The 25,138-nt window shown below is 44.2% G+C and overlaps 2 protein-coding genes across 4 annotated transcripts in view; one reads left to right on the forward strand and one right to left on the reverse strand.

Moving 5' to 3' along the window:
- STRADB (STE20 related adaptor beta) lies at positions 1 to 18,012 on the reverse strand. 2 transcript variants are annotated; one of them, XM_081181609.1, is made up of 12 exons: positions 17,669 to 18,010; positions 14,573 to 14,629; positions 12,901 to 12,981; positions 10,909 to 11,011; positions 9,652 to 9,773; positions 9,206 to 9,314; positions 6,382 to 6,505; positions 5,837 to 6,008; positions 3,811 to 3,915; positions 3,031 to 3,257; positions 1,165 to 1,207; positions 1 to 269 (listed from the first exon to the last, which is right to left on the reverse strand). In XM_081181609.1, exons 2-12 carry the CDS (start codon positions 14,582 to 14,584, stop codon positions 120 to 122), a joined length of 1,248 nt encoding a protein of 415 aa, XP_081037735.1. In that variant the 5' UTR covers positions 14,585 to 14,629; positions 17,669 to 18,010; the 3' UTR covers positions 1 to 119. The 2 variants fall into 2 exon arrangements, with proteins under 2 accessions (XP_081037735.1, XP_081037736.1); XM_081181610.1 differs by lacking the exons at positions 9,206 to 9,314; positions 9,652 to 9,773 and having other exon boundaries at positions 17,669 to 18,012.
- Positions 18,013 to 18,173: 161 nt separating this feature from the next.
- TRAK2 (trafficking kinesin protein 2) overlaps positions 18,174 to 25,138 on the forward strand; it is a 47,347-nt gene continuing 40,382 nt past the window's right edge. For both annotated transcript variants that reach the window (XM_081210295.1, XM_081210296.1), the window contains exon 1: positions 18,174 to 18,361. The gene's annotated coding sequence lies outside the window, so the exon portion shown is untranslated. The remainder of the gene's footprint in view (positions 18,362 to 25,138) is intronic.

Consider the following 25,138-nt stretch of genomic DNA (forward strand, 5'->3'; position numbering starts at 1 on the left):
TTAACATTTTCAAGTATATCACTAATATTTGTATTTTGAACATGAAAAGGAAAAAGCAGCGACAAAAATCACATTATTTTTTTCCTAGAGAGAGATATCAGAGGTATGGTTTAATATCTTTAGAATTCCCAGTACATCTCTCTCTCATTTGGCAAAATGCATCCAGTCTTACAGATGGCTGCTGAACACGCTGTTGGCACCTGTGGCTGGACATGTTGGACGGCAGGAGGCAGCAGTGAAAGTAAAGAACCCTTCGTTTGTTCTTTTACCTGAAATGAGAGAACACGGTGATTTGGAATAGTGAACTTGAACTTGGACACGGGTGGTGCTGTGGGTTAAACCACAGAGCCTAGGACTTGCTGATCAGAAGATCGGCGGTTTGAATCCCCATGACGGGGTGAGCTCCCGTTGCTCAGTCCCTGCTCCTGCCAACTTAGCAGTTCGAAAGCACTTCAAAGTGCAAGTAGATAAATAGGTACCGCTCCGATGGGAAGGTAAACAGCGTTTCCATGTGCTGCTCTGGTTTCACCAGAAGCGGCTTAGTCATGCTGGCCACATGACCCGGAAGCTGTACACCGGCTCCCTCGGCCAATAAAGCGAGATGAACGCCACAACCCCAGAGTCGGTCACGACTGGACCTAATGGTCAGGGGTCCCCTTTCCCCTTTACCCTTTTCCCACAAATATGCCAAAGCCATTGTGAATTTATTTGGATAGGCTCGTTAACTTGCAACAGGCACAGAATTCAGATTCTAAAGCTCTGGTTTACTTTCTCAAGGCATGCAACTATCAGTAACCAGGCTCAACGAATTAGTGGCACTAGAAAGGGGTGGAGAACATTTGAGGGCCAGAGGTTTCTTGCTCATTTGTAGCACCTGCAGCCAGATATTCCCCATCGCTGATGAGAACACTGTCTACCACGTAGTACAAGAAGCAATTGTATTGTGTCCCTTCTGCAAGCATATTGTGCACAAATCCCACCTGCGGTAGTTCTCCAAATTGCAATCAAACCGCTCCAGATACATTGCCTTCCAGCTATAGGCACCACAGTTTCAGCCATGTTCAGCTATGAGCAGCTTGTGTACCCAGTTCACGAATGTTTTCTCGATCAAAGCCTTGGTCTTTAGCTGCAATTCACACATCTAATAATTTGTAACAAGCTCACCTGCTTGAAAAAAGCATGTGACAGGAGACCTCTTGCTGATGGCCTAGATCCCAGGAAGAAAAACAGAACTTAGATATTTTAAGCTTTGCCAATGGAGTTAGCTAGTACTGTAATAACTTCCCCTTCTCTTGTTGCCTATTACAGGGTCAGTCAATAGAAAGAAAAATCAAGCATAGGCACTCCGTTTTAAGTAAGCTCCCCACTTGTTAAAATTGCTCATTTTCAAAATAACATAAACCCTGCAAAAAGTGTAGCTTCCGGCTCCTCGTATGTGGATATTTTAAAATTGGGACTATCAACTGACTGTAGAATTTACCGTATTTTTCGCTCTATAACATGCATCTGACCATAACACACACATAGTTTTTAGAGGAGGAAAACAAGGAAAAAATATTCTAAACGAAACAGTGGATGTATAATTTTTATGGTTCATGCTGTGGCCACAGACTTGTGATCTGACAGTGAGTTTGGGGTAGCCCAATGCAAAAATCCTGAGGATCCATGTGGATCCATGCTTTGTAACCACGTTTTTGCGCCATTGCGGCCCCATGAAACAGTGGGTGTGTGGGTGTTTTTTGGTGCAGGCTGTAGCCATGGAAATGCTATGTGATCTGATGGTGAATTTGGGGTGACCCAGTGCAAAAATCCTGAGGATCCATGTGGATCTGTGCTTTGTAACCACGTTTTAAGTGGGGAGGGAAGGAAAAGAACTCAAGGGACAATGAGCATGCGTGGGGGGGGTGGAGGAGCTTTTCGGCAAGCTGAGCGGGGAGGAGGGAGGGAAAAAGCACAGTTGCTTTAAAGGTATACTTAAGGTATTTGCCCTGTGCCTGGGGTTTTTTCCATTTAATAGTTTGCAGCCTTTTCCTTCCGCTCCTTGTTTTGAGGCAGAATAGATTTGAGCAAGTGAGGAGGACTTGGATTGCAGGGGATTCGCCATTAGCTGTGTAAAAGCACTCCTCCTTGCAGCCTGAAAGATAAGCAGCCACCAGCAGCAATAGAATGGAGCACAAAAAAGCGGTAGGGGCACTAGGACCCAGACAATGCTCAAATCTATCCTGCCTGAAAAGCGGGGATTTGCGAAGTTTTCCCCTCTCCCTCATGGCCTCCCCAGCCTTTTTTTTTACTTCCTGGTTTTCACTGCGCTGGCTCAGAGCTCGAGGTTGGTTTTATTTTGCTGCTGGTTGCTTAAATTTTATCTTTCCTGCCGTCCCTCTGCAGCCTCATTGCTCTGTTTAGAGAGCGCGCGGACTTTTGCTAGCGTCTGTCCCTCCTCCCGTGTAAGCGGCTGCTGCCGGCTTTGCTGCCATGGCTCTCCTTCCCTCCCTCCTCCCCGGCTCCAGGTCGCTTTAAAGCAAGCAAAGTGAGAGCCTCGTAGAGCGTGTAAGCGGCTCCCGCTTTGCTTGACTGACGGCAGCCATGGCTCCGATCCGTGCATTCGCTCCGTAACACGCACAGGCATTTTCCCTTACTTTCTAGGAGCAAAAAAGTTTGTGTTTTGGAGCGAAAATTACGGTAGTCAATTAACTGCCTCTTGAACTGATTAAATATATAGCGACACTTAAGTTAGAAAAGGTCATTTTGACATTTTCCAAATTAGCTTTTAAAATGCAAGGAAAGTGTGACCATATTGCCCACTTACTAATCAACTAAAAGCTTTAAGTGCATCCACACCAAAAATTACATATCCACTTGCACTGTGAGTGAACAAAATATACATTTATGACATGCATCTATATGAAATATACAGAGGGAAGTTCTTGATAACTTCGAGCTCATGTATAAAACAAGGTCTTCAAGTAATTAGAAAGTTCTTTGAACCCCATACAAATATTAACTGCAGCAACTAAATTCTAACAGCCTTACCTTTTCTCTGGGTCCTGCTGCAAACAGAGTTCTATCAAGTTATGGAAAGCTGGGGAGAAAGTTTTTGGTGGAGTCTGCAATCTCTCACTTGTCATTGTGTGTGTCATACTTTCACCAATTCCAGAGTCAATCCCTGATCGAGAATTTTTTATCCTGGATTCACCACGCGGAAAAGTATTTATAGCCCAAGGACAGTAAGAGGGACCTTTCAGCTTCTGCAGCAGCATCTGGAAGAAAATGTCCATTGACTGTCTTAGCCCTACCTGTACACCTCAAATGTACACCTGTTTAATTTCTGGGTACTTTCAGTGAAAATATTTCGGGGGGGGCATGATTCTAAAATGTGCACCTTATATGAAAGCTGTTCACCGCCACTCCCCTATCTCATGTTGCTTCTGAATCCAATCAATTATCTATACTATAGTGTCACAAAGCTACACAGCCAGCTAAGAGCTAACAATCCAATCAGAGTGAGGGCGATGCTTCTTAGACTGGACAACCGGGGAACATGTAACAAACTTGGCACAAACACTATTCAAAACAATGCTTCCTGAATAGGTAAACATTTCTGAACCACTTTGCAACATTTTTTAAAAATAGAGCACCAGAAAGGATGCATTTTGATGTTTGCAAATGTGCTGAAACACATACATTTTAGAAATATCACAACAGAGGAAGTCTTATTGCATTAGGTAGCTAGGTGTTCAAGATCCTCAAAATTGTCACTTCTCTTTTTGTGACATTGTTATCGATCAGAAGTTGAAGAGTTTTGTGCCTTACCTGCGTCCGAGGTATATCCTGAAAAGGTACATGCCCATTAGCTAGTTCACATGCTGTAATGCCCACACTATAGATGTCAGACTTCACATTATATCCATACATATCCTATGGAAGAGATTGCATTGATAACTGCTGAATACATGCCAGTGTGCCATGAATTGAAATAAACATGCATATTCAACTATAAAAAGTTGGTTTTTTTCTTTGAAAAAAGATACCCTATCAATCTAAATAAAAATAAGCCTGTTGCTACATTCAAGTCCTGAAGCACACAACATCATGCCCTTTAAGTATAGTACTGGTTTTAACACAACTGCACTATTTTTTCTTCACAAAAATGGTATTTGCTGCATTTAACAAGTTCATAATACAACCTTTAGCTTCCTTTCAAATGGCTTCATGTGCAAAATGGAATATCAGCACCATAAAATACAGCTATGGTCTTCAGTGCCTTTTTTTACTGAAAATCGGTACCAAGGTTAATCATATTTACACTGAAATACCTGAAACCTGTAAGAAGCTAGAAATTAATTTATGTGCCAGTTCTGCCAGGCTGCATTTCATAGGTTTATCACGAAGTCAGAACCCACTTGATGTGGTTTAAACTGGGAGAAAGGGTTGTACTTTATAGGGGTAAGCCAAGACAAAGAGGCTGGTGATCACTAACTGCAACAGGGAAAATATTGGCCTGGTTTTCAAGTTGCAGTAAGGCTTAGTGCAAATGTACTGACTGCAGAAGAGATCATGACTGTTTCACTTTCTCCCTAGTCATTTTGCTCCTGTGCCATGCTAAAACATGTTTGAACCTAGACTCATGAACAAACCATGAGCTGTCAATCATAGGACAAATCTTGGTTACGACTTATGGTTAGTCTAGAGAGAGCTAAATCACAAGCCTAGGTTTGGAAGAGATGCTAAGCTAAACTGGAGCAAGCTGTGCAGCAGCAAAATGACTGGGAAGGAGTAAAGAGGCCACAATCTCCTTTCTGGGAGCCTGCATGCTGTGTGGACCAGGAGACTACTTCCATAATGAAAGCCACTGTCATGTAATCTGTGGTATTAGTTCCTGCATATATATGTAGGTGTGTGTAAATTATTCATCTGGGTCACTCAAACAAGATCCGTTAAGAACTTGGTAATATTTAACTTGGTAATGTAAGTACATGTCATGCCAAACCAGATATAGCTATATGCTTAGACCGAAGTTTCTAATTTCCCATTCATCATTATATAATCCTTGATATTCTATTAAGGCCTGATCACTTCATTATAAATGTTCTTTAAAATCTCAAGTAATAACTATAGAAGTAGACAGAAATCAGACCTCCAGCTTAATGGTTCTAGTTCACTCCGGCATTCCTCCCAATAATGTGAGGAATTGAGAGGGATGAAAATATTTACAAAAATTTAGGAGTTAGAATAATTGTTACAGCTCCTACAAGGGAGATATGGTTGATTAAGAGGTAGCAATCCATCATGTATGGATGTGCGAAACCATTCCACTTAATTTCAGTAATAATCGGCAAGAATAATTTCATATTTCAACATAAATTATAGGGCTACAACAATTTAAAGGTAAAGGGACCCCTGACCATTAGGTCCAGTCGTGACCGACTCTGGGGTTGCGGCGTTCATCTCGCTTTATTGGCCGAGGGAGCCGGCGTACAGCTTCCGGGTCATGTGGCCAGCATAACTAAGCCGCTTCTGGCGAACCAGAGCAGCGCACGGAAATATTTATCTACTTGCACTTTGATGTGCTTTCGAACTGCTAGGTTGGCAGGACAACAATTTAGAGGCATGCATTTCACATTATCCATAACTTTTCAAATAATGTATTTAATTATAGTGTTATATAGAACACTGAGATGTCAAATGTTAATAATAAAAAGGAGGACATTCAGTAATTAAGATTAGCTTTTATAATGCACAATTAGAACTCTTTATAGACATTTCTTAGATGCAATCTGTGCCAATACGTATTTTCTGCACAACTGCTCAGCCACAGTGAACTGCATCATATACTGACCTGCCTCAGTAGTTCAGGACTCAGCCAGGGAAGCATTGATGCACTGAACTGGGGGAAGTCATACACAGCTTTTAACCGTTTTCCACTGCTCACTAGGCTGCAAAGATGGTTTAATCCAGAAAGATACACCAGGCCATCCCCTGAAATCAGTATATGGCTAGCTTTAATACTTCTGAAAGACATAACAAGTGATTGTTTAGTTAGATTAAAAGAAAAAAAAAGATTCTAACACACATTATACAGGATTGTTCATATGAAGAGTCATTACCCTGTGTCGCATAAGAGAGTGTATCATGCATAATGGAGATGTACATTGTGTTTTGTGTTGCTCTTGACTGCAATGTAAGAATACTGTAATGCCAGCTCTCACTGAATGATGGTGCATGAAGTTATGGTCACCACAGAGCAAAGAGTGCCTTATGCCAACTCAACCGTTTCAAAAATCTCAAGTCACCCAAATAGAACAGAGATAGGGACTCTGGTCTTCCCATTTACCCTTGGTCCCAATCGTCTGTCATTTTCTTAAAAACCTCTCTACACATTACCTGTGAATGTAGCCATGTTGGTGCATGTAGTTTAACCCGCTGATAGCTCCAAACAGGATATTTCCTATCAACACTTCACTCATGCCTTCAGGAAAGTAAGTCCTCAGTAGATGGCTGGCTGAACCTAGAAAAGGTGCATGTAACTTGCTAGCAAGTCAAAATATTATTTATGCAATGAAAGCAGAGCTGACATTTCCTGTCATAATTCAGAAAAGGTGTAGCACGTATATCTGATCCCCCTGCTACATAGTGTACAACCATGTAGGCTCAAAGAACAATTTTGCATATTATGAAGGATATTGGAAATGCTCTTTTTGTATTGATCAGTGCTGCCCCCTAAAAATATTGCTGCACAAGAATTTGCCTGTGGACTCAAGAGCAGGCCTGAATGATACAGCTTTTTACAAAACAGCTAATTTCTCTCTTTCCTCTTTATTGAGGTAGTCCCACTGCTTAAAAGAGGCAGGCATTAAAGGAAGAAGCTGCCTCATGTGTAGAGAACTGAATCTGGCCAATGGGCCAGATCCTTACCGTATTTTTCGCCCCATAAGACGCACCGGCCCATAAGACGCACCTAGATTTTAGGGGGGGAAATAAAGGAAAAAAAATTTATTTCCCCCCCAGGTGCGCTGCGCTAATCCAGAAGCTTGGGGCAAGCTGAGGTCAGCGCGCCCCAAGCTTCTGCGTGCCGGCAAGCAGTCCGCTGCCGCCCCAAGCCTCCCGCACCCGGCAGGAGGTCCCGCTGGGTGCGCAAGGCTTGGGGCGGCAGCGGACTGCTTGCGCGCACCGAGAAGCTTGGGGCGGGCTGAGCTCAGCACGCCCCAAGCTTCTGCATGCCGGCAAGCAGTCCGCTGCCGCCCCAAGCCTCCCGCACCCGGCAGGAGGTCCCGCTGGGTGCGCAAGGCTTGGGGCGGCAGCGGACTGCTTGCGCGCACCTAGAAGCTTGGGGCCAGCTGAGCTCAGCTGGCCCCAAGCTTCTAGGTGCGCGCAAGCAGTCCGCTGCCGCCCCAAGCCTCCCGCACCCGGCAGGAGGTCCCGCTGGGTGCGCGAGGCTTGGGGCGGCAGCGGACTGCTTGCGCGCACCTAGAAGCTTGGGGCGGGCTGAGCTCAGCTGGCCCCAAGCTTCTAGGTGCGCGCAAGCAGTCCGCTGCCGCCCCAAGCCTCCCGCACCCGGCAGGAGGTCCCGCTGGGTGCGGGAGGCTTGGGGCGGCAGCGGACTGCTTGCGCGCACCGAGAAGCTTGGGGCGGGCTGAGCTCAGCTGGCCCCAAGCTTCTAGGTGCGCGCAAGCAGTCCGCTGCCGCCCCAAGCCTCGCGCACCCAGCGGGACCTCCTGCCGGGTGCGGGAGGCTTGGGGCGGCAGCGGACTGCTTGCGCGCACCGAGAAGCTTGGGGCGGGCTGAGCTCAGCTGGCCCCAAGCTTCTCGGTGCGCGCAAGCAGTCCGCTGCCGCCCCAAGCCTTGCGCACCCAGCGGGACCTCCTGCCGGGTGCGGGAGGCTTGGGGCGGCAGCGGACTGCTTGCGCGCACCGAGAAGCTTGGGGCCAGCTGAGCTCAGCCCGCCCCAAGCTTCTAGGTGCGCGCAAGCAGTCCGCTGCCGCCCCAAGCCTCGCGCACCCAGCGGGACCTCCTGCCGGGTGCGGGAGGCTTGGGGCGGCAGCGGACTGCTTGCGCGCACCGAGAAGCTTGGGGCCAGCTGAGCTCAGCCCGCCCCAAGCTTCTAGGTGCGCGCAAGCAGTCCGCTGCCGCCCCAAGCCTCGCGCACCCAGCGGGACCTCCTGCCGGGTGCGCGAGGCTTGGGGCGGCAGCGGACTGCTTGCGCGCACCGAGAAGCTTGGGGCCAGCTGAGCTCAGCCCGCCCCAAGCTTCTAGGTGCGCGCAAGCAGTCCGCTGCCGCCCCAAGCCTCGCGCACCCGGTGGGACCTCCTGCCGGGTGCGCGAGGCTTGCAGACACTCGCCCGAAGCAGGGGGAGCCCTCCAGAGGGCTCCCCGTGCTTCGGGCGACAGGCTGCCGCCTCAAGCCTCGCGCACCCGGTCGGACCTCCTGCCGGGCACGCGAGGCTTGCAGGCATTCGCCCCATAAGACGCACCCCGATTTCCCCTTCATTTTTGGAGGGGAAAAAGTGCGTCTTATGGGGCGAAAAATACGGTAATTCCATCGCCCTGTGGTGCTGTCAAAGTTCAAAGGGGCTTATGGTAACCACTGATAAGTCTGTTTACAGGCACAGTTTGGCCTACAGACAAGGCACTTACAGAAAAACAACTGGGAGCTCACATTAAGCTCTCATATGCTACAAAGGAACAATGTCCTTGCCTACCCTACTCCTGACATCACATATGCTTTGGAAGAAATGGCCTTGTGGGCCAAGTTGGAAACCATACTGGGCCTAATAAGAACTGCAAGGCAGGAGGTTTCCCACAACTGGTCTATCCCATCCTTGACTTACATCTTGTCAACATGCAAAAGGTATAGGCTTTAAAAATATTAAGCAATATACTTTTCGATAAATGAGCAAGCTGCTCTTAAGTTTGATAGCTCAAATGCATGGTGTGTAAACTAAGCACAGTTGCATTCAAAACTGCAACTGCATGAGCACAATAGATTCCCACTGTCACAACAGAAATTTCCCATTCTCTCCTGCTTCCTGGAGCACCTCATGGACCCTCAAAATCTGCTTCAGAGGGTTGGAAGATCCTCTGGAGTGGATTTGGGGTGGTGGGGTGGACTGCAGGGATGAAGAGACGAAATGAGAGTGGACACAATCCTTAATGAGCCCGTACAGAGATAATTCAATTAATGTGTAGCTTTCCTCAACAGAATACTTACAGTAGGCCATGAAAGGAGAAATAACCCAAAGCCAGCTTCCAGCAGTGAACACTGCCCAAAGAGTCATGATATTGGGGTGTCGAAAGGAATGGGATAAAACCACCTCATTCTAGATGAAAGAATACATGTTTTAATTCTTTAAAAGGGCAATGGAACATTCCACAAACCCTTAGCCACAGCCTACTGCCACTCTGAAGACAATCCCTGAATCAGAAATGAATAGATTTTTGGATTGTTGCACAATGCCAGAGATACAATTTGAGAAAGCTGTCCCTGCATCTAATCACAAGTTTTCTGGAATTATTAGCATATCTAGAAGTACTTTTCTTTTTAATAACCTGGCAACTTTAAAGGGTCTTTAAGCACTTTGTATAAAGTTTAAAAATCACAGCTCCTTTTACATGTCAACCTCATAAATATTTAAAATGTTAAAACATCTGTTTTACTTGTAAAGCTTTCAAGTGTTCTTCAGAACATCTTTCCAGATCTGTAATCCTTACAGCCACCAGTGTTCCTGTAGGGATGTGACGCGCGAGGTAGATTGAAGTTAAGTTGCTGCATCCCCTTCCTATTAGCAAAACAGAAGTTGATCACTTTAACAACTTTGCAATGTTTCTTAGTTACTGCTTTATCATTTAGCATTCGTACAATCCCAATATTCAAGGCAAATACTGACAGATTATGAAGAAAAAGCTGTTCTGAGACTGCAAATAAGGAAACAGCTAATCTGAGCAACCAAAGAAGACACTGCTGCAAGTCTGGCTTTGACTTAGCTCAACTATCACAGGGTTTTGGAATAGATTCTCTATCTAGGAGCTAATTTATCAGAATCAAAGGATCAGCTACCAAGTGCCATCAAACCATTTTTACAAGGTCAAGCTGAGTGCTAAATGACAAAGATTGATATCTTCAAAAGGATAGCAATACACTTTAGCTTGCATACAGGAAAGCACAGCAATGGACAGTGTATACACAACATGTGAAACACATTTAGGCAGTGATTAAAAGAAAGTGTTGGCAGAAGAGCAAACTGGGGATTGAATAAGAAAAATAATTCAAATCAATTTGAAAATAGGCTTCTGCCTCACGGTGCCACAAGTGGTACCCTTCCATCAGTCCCAGAGTAACGATTGGCAGCAACTAACATTGGGCTGGCCATTAAAACGCAAAGGCACTTGTGTTGCGCTGCTTCAAAATGAGAACATTCCCATGAACCTTCCCACATGGCAATGAATAGATTTTCATCAGAAACTTGCACTTTCCTCAGATAAAAAGAAGGGGCTAGAGGCATTCCCTGGCTAAGAGACAAAGAGAGAACAGGGTAGCAGTCTGCAGCATCTTTGGAAGACGAAGTCATCACTTACACCACTGCAATTACTCTGTTTCAAAAGGGCATTGATGCCTGATATTTTAATTACAAAGAAAACAAGCAGTCAGATGGAGCTAGATGAACAAAACAAGCAAATATTAAGATCAATTAAAAATGTTGTATGACTCAAATGTATTGGCCAAACATTGGCAAAACACTGGATTTTCACACCAGGGAAAAATACTGTCCATCTCTCAACCAGACAAGGTAGGAAGATAAGGTACTTGTAAATCACCCTCCCTATAAGCCTTTTTTCAGCTGAAGAATGGAGTAAAACGCTTTCAATTATAAAAATAGGAAATAGAGTATTCCAGATTACAAACTAGTCAGTTACCTATTTCCACCTGGATATCGTAATGGGATACATCCGAGGACCATGATATTTCTTCATCTCCTCTTTGAGCCGATTGTCCCCAATATAAAGCAGGTTCATCTGTCTGAATAGAAAAAAAGTTGTACACACACACACTTTTACTGTATAAAATTGCAGTGAACAGTGTAACTTCGTGTTAATCTTGCAGATCTGCCAGCCTATACATCTTCCAGAAGCACGACAAAGTCTTTTTCTATTGCCATTGCTTTTGGTGTCAGAGGTTGAATTAGTTACTATAAATGTCATAAAGGAGACTTCATCCCACACAGCATATGAGAAATAAGAGTAAGAAAATTAAACACTGCATTTCCCAGTATATCAGACAGTAAAAACCATATACCATGTTTTTCAATTGTATTTCCACTTCTATTATATTCAGGAACTGTGCCAAGGTACAATACCATGTACTGCTTGACTTAGTGTCCATCAAGCATTACAGTGTTACTTATGTGCTGCTACATGCAAATGCAGCCAAATTAATATATTTTATTTTTAAAATGTATAAATTGCTTTGGAAGTGAGAGCTGGACCATAAAGAAGGCTGATCGCCGAAGAATTGATGCTTTTCAATTATGGTGCTGGAGGAGACTCTTGAGAGTCCAATGGACTGCAAGAAGATCAAACCTATCCATTCTGAAGGAAATTAGCCCTGAGTGCTCACTGGAAGGACAGATCATGAAGCTGAGGCTCCAATACTTTGGCCACCTCATGAGAAGAGAAGGCTCCCTGGAAAAGACCCTGATGTTGGGAAAGATGGAGGGCACAAGAAGAAGGGGACAGCAGAGGACGAGATGGTTGGACAGTGTTCTCGAAGCTACAAACATGAGTCTGACTAAACTGCGGGAGGCAGTGGAAGACAGGAGTGCCTGGCGTGCTCTGGTCCAGGGGGTCACGAAGAGTCGGACACGACTAAATGACTAAACAACAAATAAATTGCTTTTCTCAGAAACATATCCAAAGTGGTGTACTGGAAAAACCAGATAGCCCAGTTGGTAGAGCATGAGATTAATCTTAATCTCAGGGTTGTGAGTTTGAGCCCCAGGTTGGGTGAAAGATTCCTACATTGCAGGGTGTTAGACTAGATGAGCCGTGGTCCCTTCCAGCTCTACAATCCTAGGATTCTAACTCATGGAACAGCAGCACTATAAAACCGAAGCAGAGAAATTAACTGGTTCCACAATCTTATGTACTCTTGCTATGGTCCACCAGAAATTCTCAGCTGTGGAAGGGAAAATTTCTCATGTTGCATGCAGAAAGCTCTGCTTGGCTTAGCTAACGACGGGAGCCCCGTGAGGGATTCTGAATCACAGTAATGTGGCTCTCCTTAATTCGGATATATCTATAATGGATATGCCGCTCCATGTAAAGGAAAAGGATAAAGGGACCCCTGACCATTAGGTCCAGTCGTGACCGACTCTAGGGTGGCGGCGCTAATCTCGCTTTCCTGGCCAAGGGAGTCGGCGTACAGCTTCCGGGTCATGTGGCCAGCATGACTAAGCCGCTTCTGGCGAACCAGAGCAGTGCACGGAAACGCCGTTTACCTTCCCGCCGGAGCGGTACCTATTTATCTACTTGCACTTTGACGTGCTTTTGAACTGCTAGGTTGGCAGGACCAGGGACTGAACAACGGGAGCTCACCCCGTCGCAGGGATTCGAACCGCCGACCTTCTGATCAGCAAGTCCTAGGCTCTGTGGTTTAACCCACAGCGCCACCCGCGTCCCGCCTCTCCATGTAATTGTCTCAAAAACACTCTGAGGAACTGGCTCTTATTTCTTATTGTCGGGCTGATGACTATTCTCTGCTGAGAACAGAGGTACCAAGTGTTTCCATTTGGAAACATACCAAAGACAGCAGAAAATAAGTGGAGCGAGCTCTGCTTCAAAAATGCAGACATAATTGTACTAGGACTAACACTAGGGAAACAAGTCAAGTTAATATACATTTTCTCTTACCAAGTCTTGAGTGCTGCTGCCTTCTGATTGCTTTTCTGCTCCAATGGATTCAATTCGTGTCCGTAGAATACAGGAACAGTCCTTGAAAAGCGTAACAGTCAATAAGTGTTCCCTCTATTATATTTTAACAGCTTTGTTACCAGGTGACCTATAATGATGGGCAGCTGGAACCTCACAAAACAGTAAAAACCTACCTCAGACTATCCAGAATCTCTGGACAATTAACACCATTTTGAAAAATCATGACCAAGTATGCTTTCTCCAAATAATGTACAGTCGTACCTCGGCTCCCGAATGCCTACGGAATCCAATGTTCCGGCTCTTGAATGATTGAAAATCGGAAGTGAGTGTTCTGATTTTCAAATGTTCTTTTGGAAGCCAAACGTCCAATGGGGATTCTGATTGGCCGCAGGAGCTTACTGCAGCCAATCAGAAGCCATGATTTGGAAGTTGAACGTTTCAGAAGTCGAACAAACTTCCAGAACGGATTCTGTTCGACTTCCGAGGTACAACTGTATTGCAGTCTTTGGCTCTTCTTTGAACAATGGTCCACATAGGCTATGTATACACCATGTGTACACCATGTATACACCAAAGTGTGTGGGTCACTTAAGATCCAATTTTTCCACGGGCACTTATGTGCATCTTTGTCCACATGAGTGCTTTCAACTGAATGCTATCTTGGTGTTTCCCATGCACACACTGTGTTGTTGTCCCCTCCCCTCAGTTAGTACTTCCCCACCTTCCCTGAGTCCCAGAAACCTGAGGTCTACTATATGCATGTGCAGAGGCTCTGGTTTACCTGTGTACACAGCCAATTTTTTATTTTTATGATACAAGTTTTTCCAATACAGTAGTCCACGCTTGAACAAAACAACAAGTTAAAAAAAAATAAAAGGACATTGGTGTTATGACTGGTCCCAACAGCAGCCAACCAATAAGAACCTTGCCAATGGAAGTAGGGTGTGTGGCAATAGATGGTACCCACAAAAGCCCCACATTAAAAAACAACAACAACCCACACAATGAACTTCAGTATATCCAGTTGAGCAACATGATTTTATGTTGGATCTTTTTGTTACCACATTATCTGCAGCTCGGCAAAGTTGAAATTAAACGGGGGGGGGGGTGCAGGCTGCTAGTTGAATGAGAACATTATATGGATGATGAGAAAAACAGGCACACCTGGGATGCCTCAAACCCTTGTTGAACTGGGAATTGTATACAATCACAGAATAGAGATCTCCCTATAGGTCTTCAGTATTGAATGAAGCCTGGCAACTGTGTGCTTTTGAGCCAAAACTTGGGCCACTATGTTTAGGCGCAGATATAAAAGCAGACATTGAATCCATAGTAGCCCATTCTTAAAACTCAAAGAATATTCCATATAAAAGTGAAGCAGAGCAGGCGTGAGTTGTGCCCTCTATGGACAACACTTGAAGAACTCACATTTCCCATTCTCACTTTGTAGTTCTCAAAATTAGCATGTTTAGTGAAATGTAAAGGAACCAAAGGTAGCAATGGGAAAGTTATTTTGGTGCTGTTTTCTTTTTTGTTTGTTTGTTAAAGCACACAAACCAGATGTATACCTGCAACATGCTACAAACATTGTGATATGTTATTGAAGAGTCCAAACAAAATGGAAGCAAGTCAAAATAAATTATGTGCTTACCAAACAAGACATGGAACTGCCTTAGTTCATGGAAAATGTCATGCAAACCCATTTACCCTGAAACAGAATATCAAAATAAAGTTTACATTCAGCCCCAAACAGTAACCAAAGAAACATGTCATTCTTTTTCCCTTTGACCATGTATGCAGCCTTGAGCACACTGAAGATCTGGACTATAAACGATGTAGAGTGGTGCCCCGCAAGACGAATGCCTTGCAAGACGGAAAACTCGCTAGACAAAAGAGTTTTCCGTTTTGGAGGTGCTTCGCAAAACGAATTTCCTATGGGCTTGCTTCGCAAGACGACAATGTCTTGCGAGTTCCTGCTGGTTTTTTTTCCTCCCCCCCCCCCTTTTTCTAAGCCGCTAAGCCGCTTATCAGCTGATCCGATCAGCAGATAAAGCGCTAATCCGCTAATCTGTCAATGGGCTTGCTTCGCAAGACGAAAAAACCACTAGACGAAGTGAATCACGGAACGGATTCTTTTCGTCTTGCGAGGCACCACTGTATGAATGAAACTCTCAGAAGGATCCTCCCATAGTCAGCTTTACATATGGCTGGTCGGGTTAGAATTAAATATTCTTGGCTGCCACCAGCAGTGGAGGTGATATGTCTCTGAACACCACTTACTGGAAAACACAAGTGAGGAGACTGCTGTTGCACTTAAGCCGTGTTTTGGGGCTGCCCATGGGGTTCTGGCTGACCATAGAATTGTACAGTCGGAAGGGATCCCAAGGGTCATCTAGCCCAACCCCCTGCAATGCAGGAATGAAGAAGAAGAAGAGTTTGGATTTGATATCCCGCCTTTCACTCCCTTTAAGGAGCCTCAAAGTGGCTAACCTTCTCCTTTCCCTTCCTCCCCCACAACAAACATTCTGTGAGGTGAGTGGGGCTGAGAGACTTCAGAGAAGTGTGACTGGCCCAAGGTCACCCAGCAGCTGCATGAGGAGGAGCGGAGACGAGAACCCGGTTCCCCAGATTACGAGACTACCGCTCTTATCCACTACACCACACTGGCTCTCAACTAAAGCACTGTGGGAACAGGACGCCACATTGGTTTGATCCAGCAAGGCTTTTCTTATGTACCTAAAAACCTCCAAGCAGTTTACATGGGGGGGGGGGACCCAACATGTTTAAAATACTGATAAAAAATCAAATGATTGTTAAATACTGAAATAATATTTATGGAACTGGCTTGGGCCCTCCAAATAATTATTTACCTAGAAATTTCCATGCTGCAAAGAAGAAAGAGCTGCTACAAGTCCTGCTTATATGCACTGTGCAGGCTTAAAGTCTAACTTAAATACTTAAACGTACAGGCTTGAATGCAGCTAACTTTCCAAGCAGCATGCACAAAATCTGGCTGCATATGGGATATAGAAACATTATGTGCCCCGTTGAAATGCTAATGATAATTTACTCCAGAGAGATTGCAGTTAGGCTGATCTGGAATAAGTCAGTAAATTCCCTCCCTTGTGCATACAGTTGCCACTTGTCCTATATACAGGATTGTCCTGTTCTGATACAGTTTTGTCCCCACTCTCTCTCTCCCAGGCTAGGGATCGTCTCGGAATATATGTGTTTGAAAGGGTGTGTGAAAAGTGATGCATTTAAGCTCTGGGTAGCCAAACACAGACAGATTTACAAACTCTCACTCTCTGTGTAACAAATTCCTGAGGGGCCATCCTGTTGGGCTGCAACAGATTGCAATGGATTACTTTGTGTGTGTTTTTCTTTCATCTCTATTTATGATTTTCAATTTTATACATGTCAATAATTTCACAACCAGTATAACATTTCAAAACTCGACTTCCTTCCCCCTCTTTCTGCATGCTCTTATAAAACTGCAGGTTATTAAAATAATCCTGCCCATGTCCTTATCTGTTTACAGTTTGTAAATACTCAATAAACCATTTCCATTCTTTTATAAAAAGTTTGTCTTGATTTCTTATTTTTCCGGTAAGTTTCACAATTTCTGCATATTCCATAGGTTTTTGTATCCACTCTTCTTTCACTGGGACTTCTTTTTCCATTTTGGGGCAAATAACATTCTTGCTTGTAATGGATTAATTTGAAGTCACTTTAGCACCAGATTATTATTATTATTATTAGGGGGAATCGCCCTCCCCCCCCAACTCTCCTCCCCGTATTTTGCCAAAACAAAGGTGCCAACTCCTCCGCAGTCCTACCTTCCCATCCTTCCTGGATTTGAGTTTCTACTGAAATGAGGCTGCATTTTAATATTGTATTCTAATGTTGTTTTTAAGTTGTATTTAAATCCATTGTTTTTATATCTGGTGTTAGCCGCCCTGAGCCCGGTCTTGGCTGGGGAGGACGGGGTATAAATAATTTTATTATTATTTATTATTATTAATAAAGAGCTGGACAGAAGTCTGAAATGGATGCAATTAAATGAAGTGGTGCGATGAAAAACAAAAACAGCTGAAAGAGTACAATATACGGACAAATCTGCACTCCACATAAAAAAGTATCTGTTTTCTGACATGAATGAGGATCACAGAGCCAGAGACAAAACGTGGAGGATAAAATCGCGATATGGAATTATGAAAAACATTGATGATGATGATGATGATGAGAGGCAGGACTATGATGTTGAAAGCGCTTTGGAATTCAGACCGTGGGAAGCCAAAACAAAAAATTATTACAATTTGGAAGATAATTGGACTTTTTTATTTTAGTTTTTTAAATTTTTATTGGATTTGATATGTTAATTGGATGTTCCTATTGGAAAATTAATAAATGCTTTAAAATATTATTATTATTATTATTATTATTATTATTATTATTATTATTATTTAACCCCGCCACCCTCACGATATGGCCTTCATCCACCGCCAAAAAAGTGTTGCAAAAAGTTCAGGGTCAGTGGAAGTGTTAGGTTTGCATGAGCAAGGATCTATTTTCTCCCCGCCGCGGAGAGAGAGAGAGGCGACAACGCGGGACAACCCGCGCCTCCCCGTTGCAACACAAAAATAAGCATATAATCGAAACGATAACCATAACCGCCCCTCTATTTTTTGCAACCGAACCGGACCTGGTAGCTACTACGGCGCCGCGCACGCGCGCGCTTCTTTACCTGGAAGCAAGCCCCGCCGGGCCCAGCGGGCCTTACTCCTGAGGAGACCCAAACTTGTCCTGACCGGGGGGGGGGTCGGTCCTTCCCCGCTGGCCTCGCCTCCCTCCGCCCGCGCCCACTTCACAGCGTCTGTCAGGCTCGGGCCGCCGCCCCCCGAGGGAGCCCAGAAACAGAGGCTGCCGCCCGTTGCCAAAGAGGCCGCGGACAGCGCAGCGTTTCTCCTCAGACAAACCGGGGAAGGAAAAATCACCTCAGCCCCTCGCCCGCCTCCCTCGGCCAGCCTGAGGCGACACGAACTGTAGGCCCCGCCCCCTCCGTGAACGCGGCCTGCGAGTGACCTCAGGGTTGCCGCCCGCCCGCCGCGGGACTACCAGTCCCGAAGTGCACCGCGGCAGCATTTCTCATCAGGCGGAGGGAGGTTTCGAAGCGGGGAGAGATAGGAACGCCCCCTTTCTCCACCGTTGCATGACGGGAAGCGTAGTTTGAAAGGCGGCCGGGGGAAGCAGTCGCTGAGGCCGAGCGGTGCTTTCTGCCTCCATCTTGTGACCGAGTTTGTGGCCGCCTCCCGCTCCCCCCCGCCCCCCGCACGTTGCTCCACTTGGGCGCCGGCGCTCCGAAAGAGGGAGCTGAGGAGGCGGCTGTACAATTGTCGCCGGAGCGAGGGGGCTGGAAAGGAGCCCAAGCCTGGAGCTGGTAAGGGGGCAAGTGGGGAATGTGGGGGGAAAGAGACGGAATGGCAAGCGCTGCATTCGCTCCCTCATCCCTGGTCCCCCGGCCACCTCCCTTCTTCCTCCTCTTAAGCCTCCATTTCTCCCAAGTCATCCCTTCCTTCCTTCCTTCCTTCCTTCCTTCCTTCCTTCCTTCTTCCTTCCTACAGCCGGACGTTCTGCATGTTTACTCCGAAGTAAGTGCTAGGAACCCAGTGGGGATATTACCCCGGGGGAGCGGGAGCATCTTACCCCGCCTCGCTCCTCCTTTCTCCTCCCCAGTGTTGTCAGCCCTGCTGTGCCTCCCTCCCTCCTTTCTTTCTCTCTCTTTTTCTGTCTTTCTCTCCTCCATCCTTCCTTCCTTTCTCCTCCCCATCTTTGGTCTCTCACCTGAAACTTCCTTCCCTTGAACAGACCCTTCTCGCTTTTCATTTTTTTACCCCCCACTCCTTCCCACCGAGAAATACAGTGGTACCTCGGGTTACATACGCTTCAGGTTACATACGCTTCAGGTTACAGACTCCACTAACCCAGAAATAGTACCTCGGGTTAAGAACTTTGCTTCAGGATGAGAACAGAAATTGTGCTCTGGCGGCACGGCAGCAGCAGGAGGCCCCATTAGCTAAAGTGGTGCTTCAGGTTAAGAACAGTTTCAGGTTAAGTACGGAAGAATGGACCTCTGGAACGAATTAAGTACTTAACCCAAGGTACCACTGTATCCAGAATTTGCCCAAAAGGAAAAGAGACTTGGGGAGGGGGGGAAGGTAATGCAGCAGATGCCCTTTCTTGGAGGGCTGTGGTGCCCAAACACCAAGCACAGAGCAGCATCTGTTGGTGTTTATTGCCCTCCCCTAAGTATAGGAGTATAAGGGACGTGGGTGGCGCTGTGGGTTAAACCACAGAGCCTACGACTAGCCGATCAGAAGGTCGGCGGTTCTAATCCCCGCGACGGGGTGAGCTCCCGTTGCTCGGTCCCTGCTCCTGCCAACCTAGCAGTTCGAAAGCACATCAAAGTGCAAGTAGATAAATAGGTACCACTCCGGCGGGAAGGTAAACGGCGTTTTCATCCGCTGCTCTGGTTCGCCAGAAGCGGCTTAGTCATGCTGGCCACATGACCCAGAAGCTGTATGCCGACTCCCTCGGCCAATAAAGCGAGATGAGCGCCGCAACCCCAGAGTTGGTCATGACTGGACCTAATGGTCAGGGGTCCCTTTATCTTAAGTATAGGAGTCCGCCTAGTCAGTCATTGGCTATTTATTTCTTGTTCATTGCATTTATATCCCGCCTTTTGACCCAAGGAGCTCAAGGCGGCATGCATGGGTCTCTGTTTCCTCGTTTAATCCCTGCAACAACCTTGTGATGTAGGTTAAGCTGAGAGGCAGTGATTGGCCCAAGGTCAACTAGTGAGTTTCATGGTCAAGTCAGGATTCAGATTGTAGCTTCCCAGTCTCAGGTCCTAGGCCATCCACACTTAACCACTACTCCATGCTGACTATTAGTCAGCTCCCCACTTTTTTTCTCTCCTTCCTGCTTCCTTCCAGAATGGAAATAATAGTCTCTTTCTCCTTTCTGGATGACCAGTGGAATTTGTTGTCAAGCCTCTCTCTCTCTGTGTGTGTGTGTGTGTGTCATTGAGAGCAGCTTGGGTATATAAGGCTATTTTAGCTCCTTTTGGATAACTATATTACAGTTGCCTTTGTTTAAAATGCTAGAGGCTTTTGCATTGCATATAATGTACGAATGCATCACAAGCCTTTGTTTTTGTAACAGGAGTATAAAAGCAGGGCTTCTGAAAATAGATAAAGGGGCTGTTTTGTTTTATTATTGTTATTTGTTTCAGTTTTCTAATCTTCAGTGCTGCCCCCCCAGAAAAATAGGTTTCAGTACTCATCATGAAGTTGTTACAGTAATTGCCACACTTTTAAAAACCCCAAAAAAGAGATGCAGGTACTACATACCCTTGAGTACCCCCTGGGGGGAGCACTGATCATCTTGTTAACATAACTGACGCTGGGTGAGTTTTGAAGCCCTGCATCTATCTTCTGTATACATCCTCCAGCAATACAGTAGTCCTGTCAAAGTTTGACCTCCGTGATTTATGTCTGAAGCTATTTAAAAGGCAAACAAGTATTAGAGGCTAATATACTGTGACAGTGCTGTGTCTGTGTGTATGTCTTTTGAGTTCCAAATTCTAAATTTGCTTCCCTGCGCAACCTAGTCTTAGCACTCACTGTGCTTTAATTATTAAGTTTAATTGTTTTAAGATCAATAACAAATACATGTGGCATCATGCTTTACCTCATTGGTGTCGTCACAGGGAAGAATTGTGCTCCTAATACTTGAAATATTTATTGTTTTTTCTGAGATAAAAAAGAAAACAAGGGGATCAAAATGCCTTTCAACACCCTCATCTAAATTCTGTAAGGAATGATGAAACATGGGTCTTCATGTCTCTCCTTCAAACATCCATCGTAATACACATGGCTGCTGCGAAGGAATATATAATTTGTAAATTATGATAAAGATTCAGTTGCCTCCTCTTTTGTAAGCAGCCGAATGTACCAGTGGCAAATACACCCATAATTAAGTAATTTTGAGGGTTTCTAATCATATTGGCTGCAATAAGATAATTTACTGATGGGTTTTTCGCTGGGCCCTATATATTTGAATAAAATACTTGCCCATGGAAAGATGAAATTGGTTGTTAATTGCTTACCATGAATATGCAGATAACCCCTGCTTTGATCTTTCCTGCTGGTGAGCCGGAGCAGCAATCCATGATCCATTGCATCTTAAATGTGGGGTAATTGTTTATTTCATTCAATAAACCACAGTTAGTAAGCCAGAAATAGGCCTTGGCTTCAGATTGTGGTTTGTTGGTGCAAAACATACTATAATCCCTGCTACAGATGCAACACTTAGCCAAGGATTGTGATTTGTGGCTGCCACTCGTAGGGGATGCAGAATCTAAATGGGAGTGATGTGGGTATTTATGGTAAACCATGGTTTACCATGATGGGGGAATGCAGCCATTGCTTGAAACAGTAGTTATAAAGTTATTTAAAGCTGATTGCAATGTAACAGCAGTAATGACCAATCTTTCTGCAGTGGGGGTGCTTGATGTTTTTTGGGTCAAGGGATGCATCGACCAATGTATCTACTGAGAATCACATGGTATAGTAGCTGTGGCCAAGCTGTAAAAGTGACTGTGGCCGAGGTGGAAACTTAATGCTTTTTGTATTTTGGTACTAAAAAATTACATGGAAACTTACAGCTGACTATTTTGTATATAGTTCATGGTATCATACAATATATATTCCTAATGAGATAAGTGTCTGTTTTCTAGCTCAAGGTGATAATAGCAGATGGCATAGCCAGCAGAAGAAAGTTTCTCATAATTTGGAAAAAAATAACCCTGCAATTATTGCATATATTTAAACGAATTCCACCAGATCTGGTTCCATTAAACCCCCATATTCATTCCGCTCTGCCCATACATTATTCCTTATTCCATTAAGCCTCCATAGTAATTCCTCTCCCATCCATTTTACCTGCTTGCATTAAGCTCCCCGTTTATTTTACAGTGTCATTTGCACAGTTAAGGGAGAATAAGAAGCACAGTAGTCAAGATGCTACTAAAGTATAAAATATAGCAGAGGCAGTAATTATAGTAGATTCTGAAGGGTGTGCTTATGGAAATGTGTCAGTTACTGCCCAGTCAGGTGAATGTTGATGTTATAGGTGCACATAGGATTTAGCCAGTTTAATATTTCTTCAGAGAATCCCCCCCCCCAAAAAAAAACCTCCATTACTGTATTTAAGAAACAGCATTATCATGTTCAATGTACCCCTGGGTGGCATCAGTCTCAGCTGGAGGCAAAAGAATGAAAACAAACAGGCTGTGTAAAGTTAGTGTTATTGCTGCAAGCTTATTAAATGTTGAAGAGCTCTTTATATGATTGAGATGTACTGTTTGAACAGAAAGTTTATGGTTACAAGTAGAAATATATCCAGATTACTGTATTTGTCATGTTTCAAAGTATGACAGATATAAAGTTGATCGTAAGAGATGTTTGAAAGTCTTTTAAAAGAGACTTACTTGGAAAGCCTAATAGAGTGTTTGGAATTATATACTAGATGTGCTTATTTGGTGCATAATTTATTGAACGCCTTCCTTTTCTAAGAATTATTTTGTTGCTGTTTGAATAGTTCTGATAAGTTGCACCAGTGATCTTTGCCAATACACCCAGTGCACGAGAAACAACAATGTTCAAGTTCTTCCGTCATAAAAGCATGGGGCAGTTGGGGAAGGTTCCATGTATGTCCCCCTGAGCTCCACAGAGGAAGGATGGAATGAAACTTCAATAAACCATGTATAAATAAACTTCAATAAATTACATAATATTACCTAGGGCAGAGACGCGGGTGGTGCTGTGGGTTAAACCACAGAGCCTAGGACTTTCCAATCAGAAGGTCAGCGTTTCGAATCCCCGGATGGGGTGAGCTCCCATTACTCGGTCCCAGCTCCTGCCAGCCTACTAGTTCAAAAGCACCTCAAAGTGCAAGTAGATAAATAGGTACCGCTCCAGCAGGAAGGTAAACGCTGTTTCTGTGCGCTGCTCTGGTTCACCAGAAGCGGCTTAGTCATGCTGGCCACATGACCCGGAAGCTGTACGCCGGCTCTCTCGGCCAATAAAGCGAGATGAGTGCTGCAACCCCAGAGTCGGTCACGACTGGACCTAATGGTCAGAGGTTTCTTTACCTTTTACTCTCTTTCCTTGCCAGTGCATTACTCTGTTATCATTAGGTCTTCACTAGGCTATAGGTACATTTTGATATGTAAAAAAATAAATAAATCTAGTGTTGCACTTCTTTATCTGGCAAATAAACTGTTCAGATAGTAATGGCATACAATTTTCTTGACAGTTTAGAATTGGAACGTTTGCTGTTTGACTGCTATTTTGAAGAGTTGGACTTTGGCAAAGAGTAAAAATAGCTTAGCACAATAGAGAGAGACTGCAAATAGCCATGGTGTTTGATAAGCAGCAGGTATTTCCTGTGATAAATGTTGCCTAAATATTTGTCAGCATTATGTGCTTCAATGTGTTTGGCTTATGTACTAACAGCGTTGTCCTATGCAGTGCTCAGAAATAAGCCACACTGTTCTCATGTAAGTGTTTATTCCCATGTAAGCTAATTTAAGATTGCAGTTTAAATGTTATGGCCCTCACCTCAGTCTTGACACTGATCATAAGTGCAGGTTGGCAGCAAAGGATATATGAGCAGATATTCCAATCAATTAGTTCCCTAAAATAAGTGAAAAGTGGTTTTAAACAGAAGCATTGTGGCTAAGGACTCCTAGTTGAACTTACTGTATGACTTCCTCAAGGCATTTTGCCAAAGTAGTTCACCTTTGCTACCGTAGGTTTCATGAAGCACTGATGCATTATTCAGAAGATACTGGCGCTCTTTGCTGTGCTAAGCTTCCGAAATTTGTCTTGTATCATTTGAATGAGGGAAATCCAAAGCTGTTGTGTGCAGGAGAGGCTTTTTTAAACATATGTCCAAAGTTTAGTTTATAAAAACTATGTCTACTTCAGTTTGCTGATTTGTCCCCCCACTCCCTCTGCCTTTCTAGCTCTGTAAAAATACTAATAATAGATCATTTGGCAGTATTCCGAAGCTGGAACTGAAGGATGAATTGTACCTGCCATTTTTGTATAGTATCCCATAACATTGCTGAGAGAAGTCTCATAAGCAACACCCACAGGTCAAGAATGTTTGCAAATTCTCCTCCTTGTTGAACAACCGGTATAAAAATAGACTTCACTGAGCTATTTGTGGTCAGTTTACTACTTCAGTATGCTTGATTGTATAAAGTTTTCCCCAGACCAAACTGCTTCAGGGTGTATTTAAATACTCTACCATGAAAAAACTGCCCATACCAAGAGTTCAGCCTGTGATGAATTTGTCCAAAATGTCATTAATTGATACAGAATCAATCCTTTGCATGATTTTGATATATTGTTGATACATTCATATGGGGGGGGGGTTTAAGATTTTGTTGAGGAGTTTCTGCGGTATAACTTACTGAGTTATCAGAATAAACAGCATCAATAGCTTTCTGTTTCCTAATTTCCTGAATTGTAATATTGACCTCTATAAGTTAAAAAAAATGTAAAGAATTGAAATATTCAGAATTAATCACTGGAAGACATCATACATATGAAGTGTATTGGCAGCTTTTCAGCAGGATTACAGTAATAAGGCCAGAGGCAGGCCAGAATTCATCACAACAGCTGTCTGAAAGTAGGATTGCCAGAGAACCAGACAGTACTGGGTAGAAAATAGCATTGACTTCTGTGCCCTCTAACTTCTTAGTCAGAGGAAGAAAGAGAACAACATGGAATTATGTTTAACACTTTTTCCTTTTTGTGTTTTACTGGTCTAATAATCCACATATTTAAATTTTCCAATATTCTGACATTTCAAGAGAGTTTTACTGTCCCTTCATAATATATTTTATTATGTGCCTACAAAGTTTACTTGGCTAAATGTTTTTCTTGGACTCGAATGGATTTTATCATGCAGTTTCTCTATTCTGCTGTGCTTATTGTTCTCTCCCTCTAATATTTTCTCCTCTCTATACATGTCCACCACCTTACCTCTTCTTTTCAGGAATCTGATAAAGTAGGGGTTGGTTTAGAAAAGGCCACGTAAAAATAAGTTAGTCCTTTAAGGTACCAGTGGTATAATTTGTTTA

The sequence above is a fragment of the Podarcis bocagei genome (genome assembly GCF_964188305.1).
Source record: "Podarcis bocagei genome assembly, chromosome: 1".
NCBI lineage: Eukaryota > Metazoa > Chordata > Lepidosauria > Squamata > Lacertidae > Podarcis > Podarcis bocagei.

Coding starts and splice junctions, on each gene's coding strand:
- STRADB (XM_081181609.1), bottom strand. Junction 11,012..12,900: donor GCAGCAGCACTCAAGACTTG/GTAAGAGAAAAT, acceptor TTTTCTATTCAG/ACAGATGAACCTGCTTTATA. Junction 9,315..9,651: donor AACACTTGAAAGCTTTACAA/GTAAAACAGATG, acceptor TCTTTCATCTAG/AATGAGGTGGTTTTATCCCA.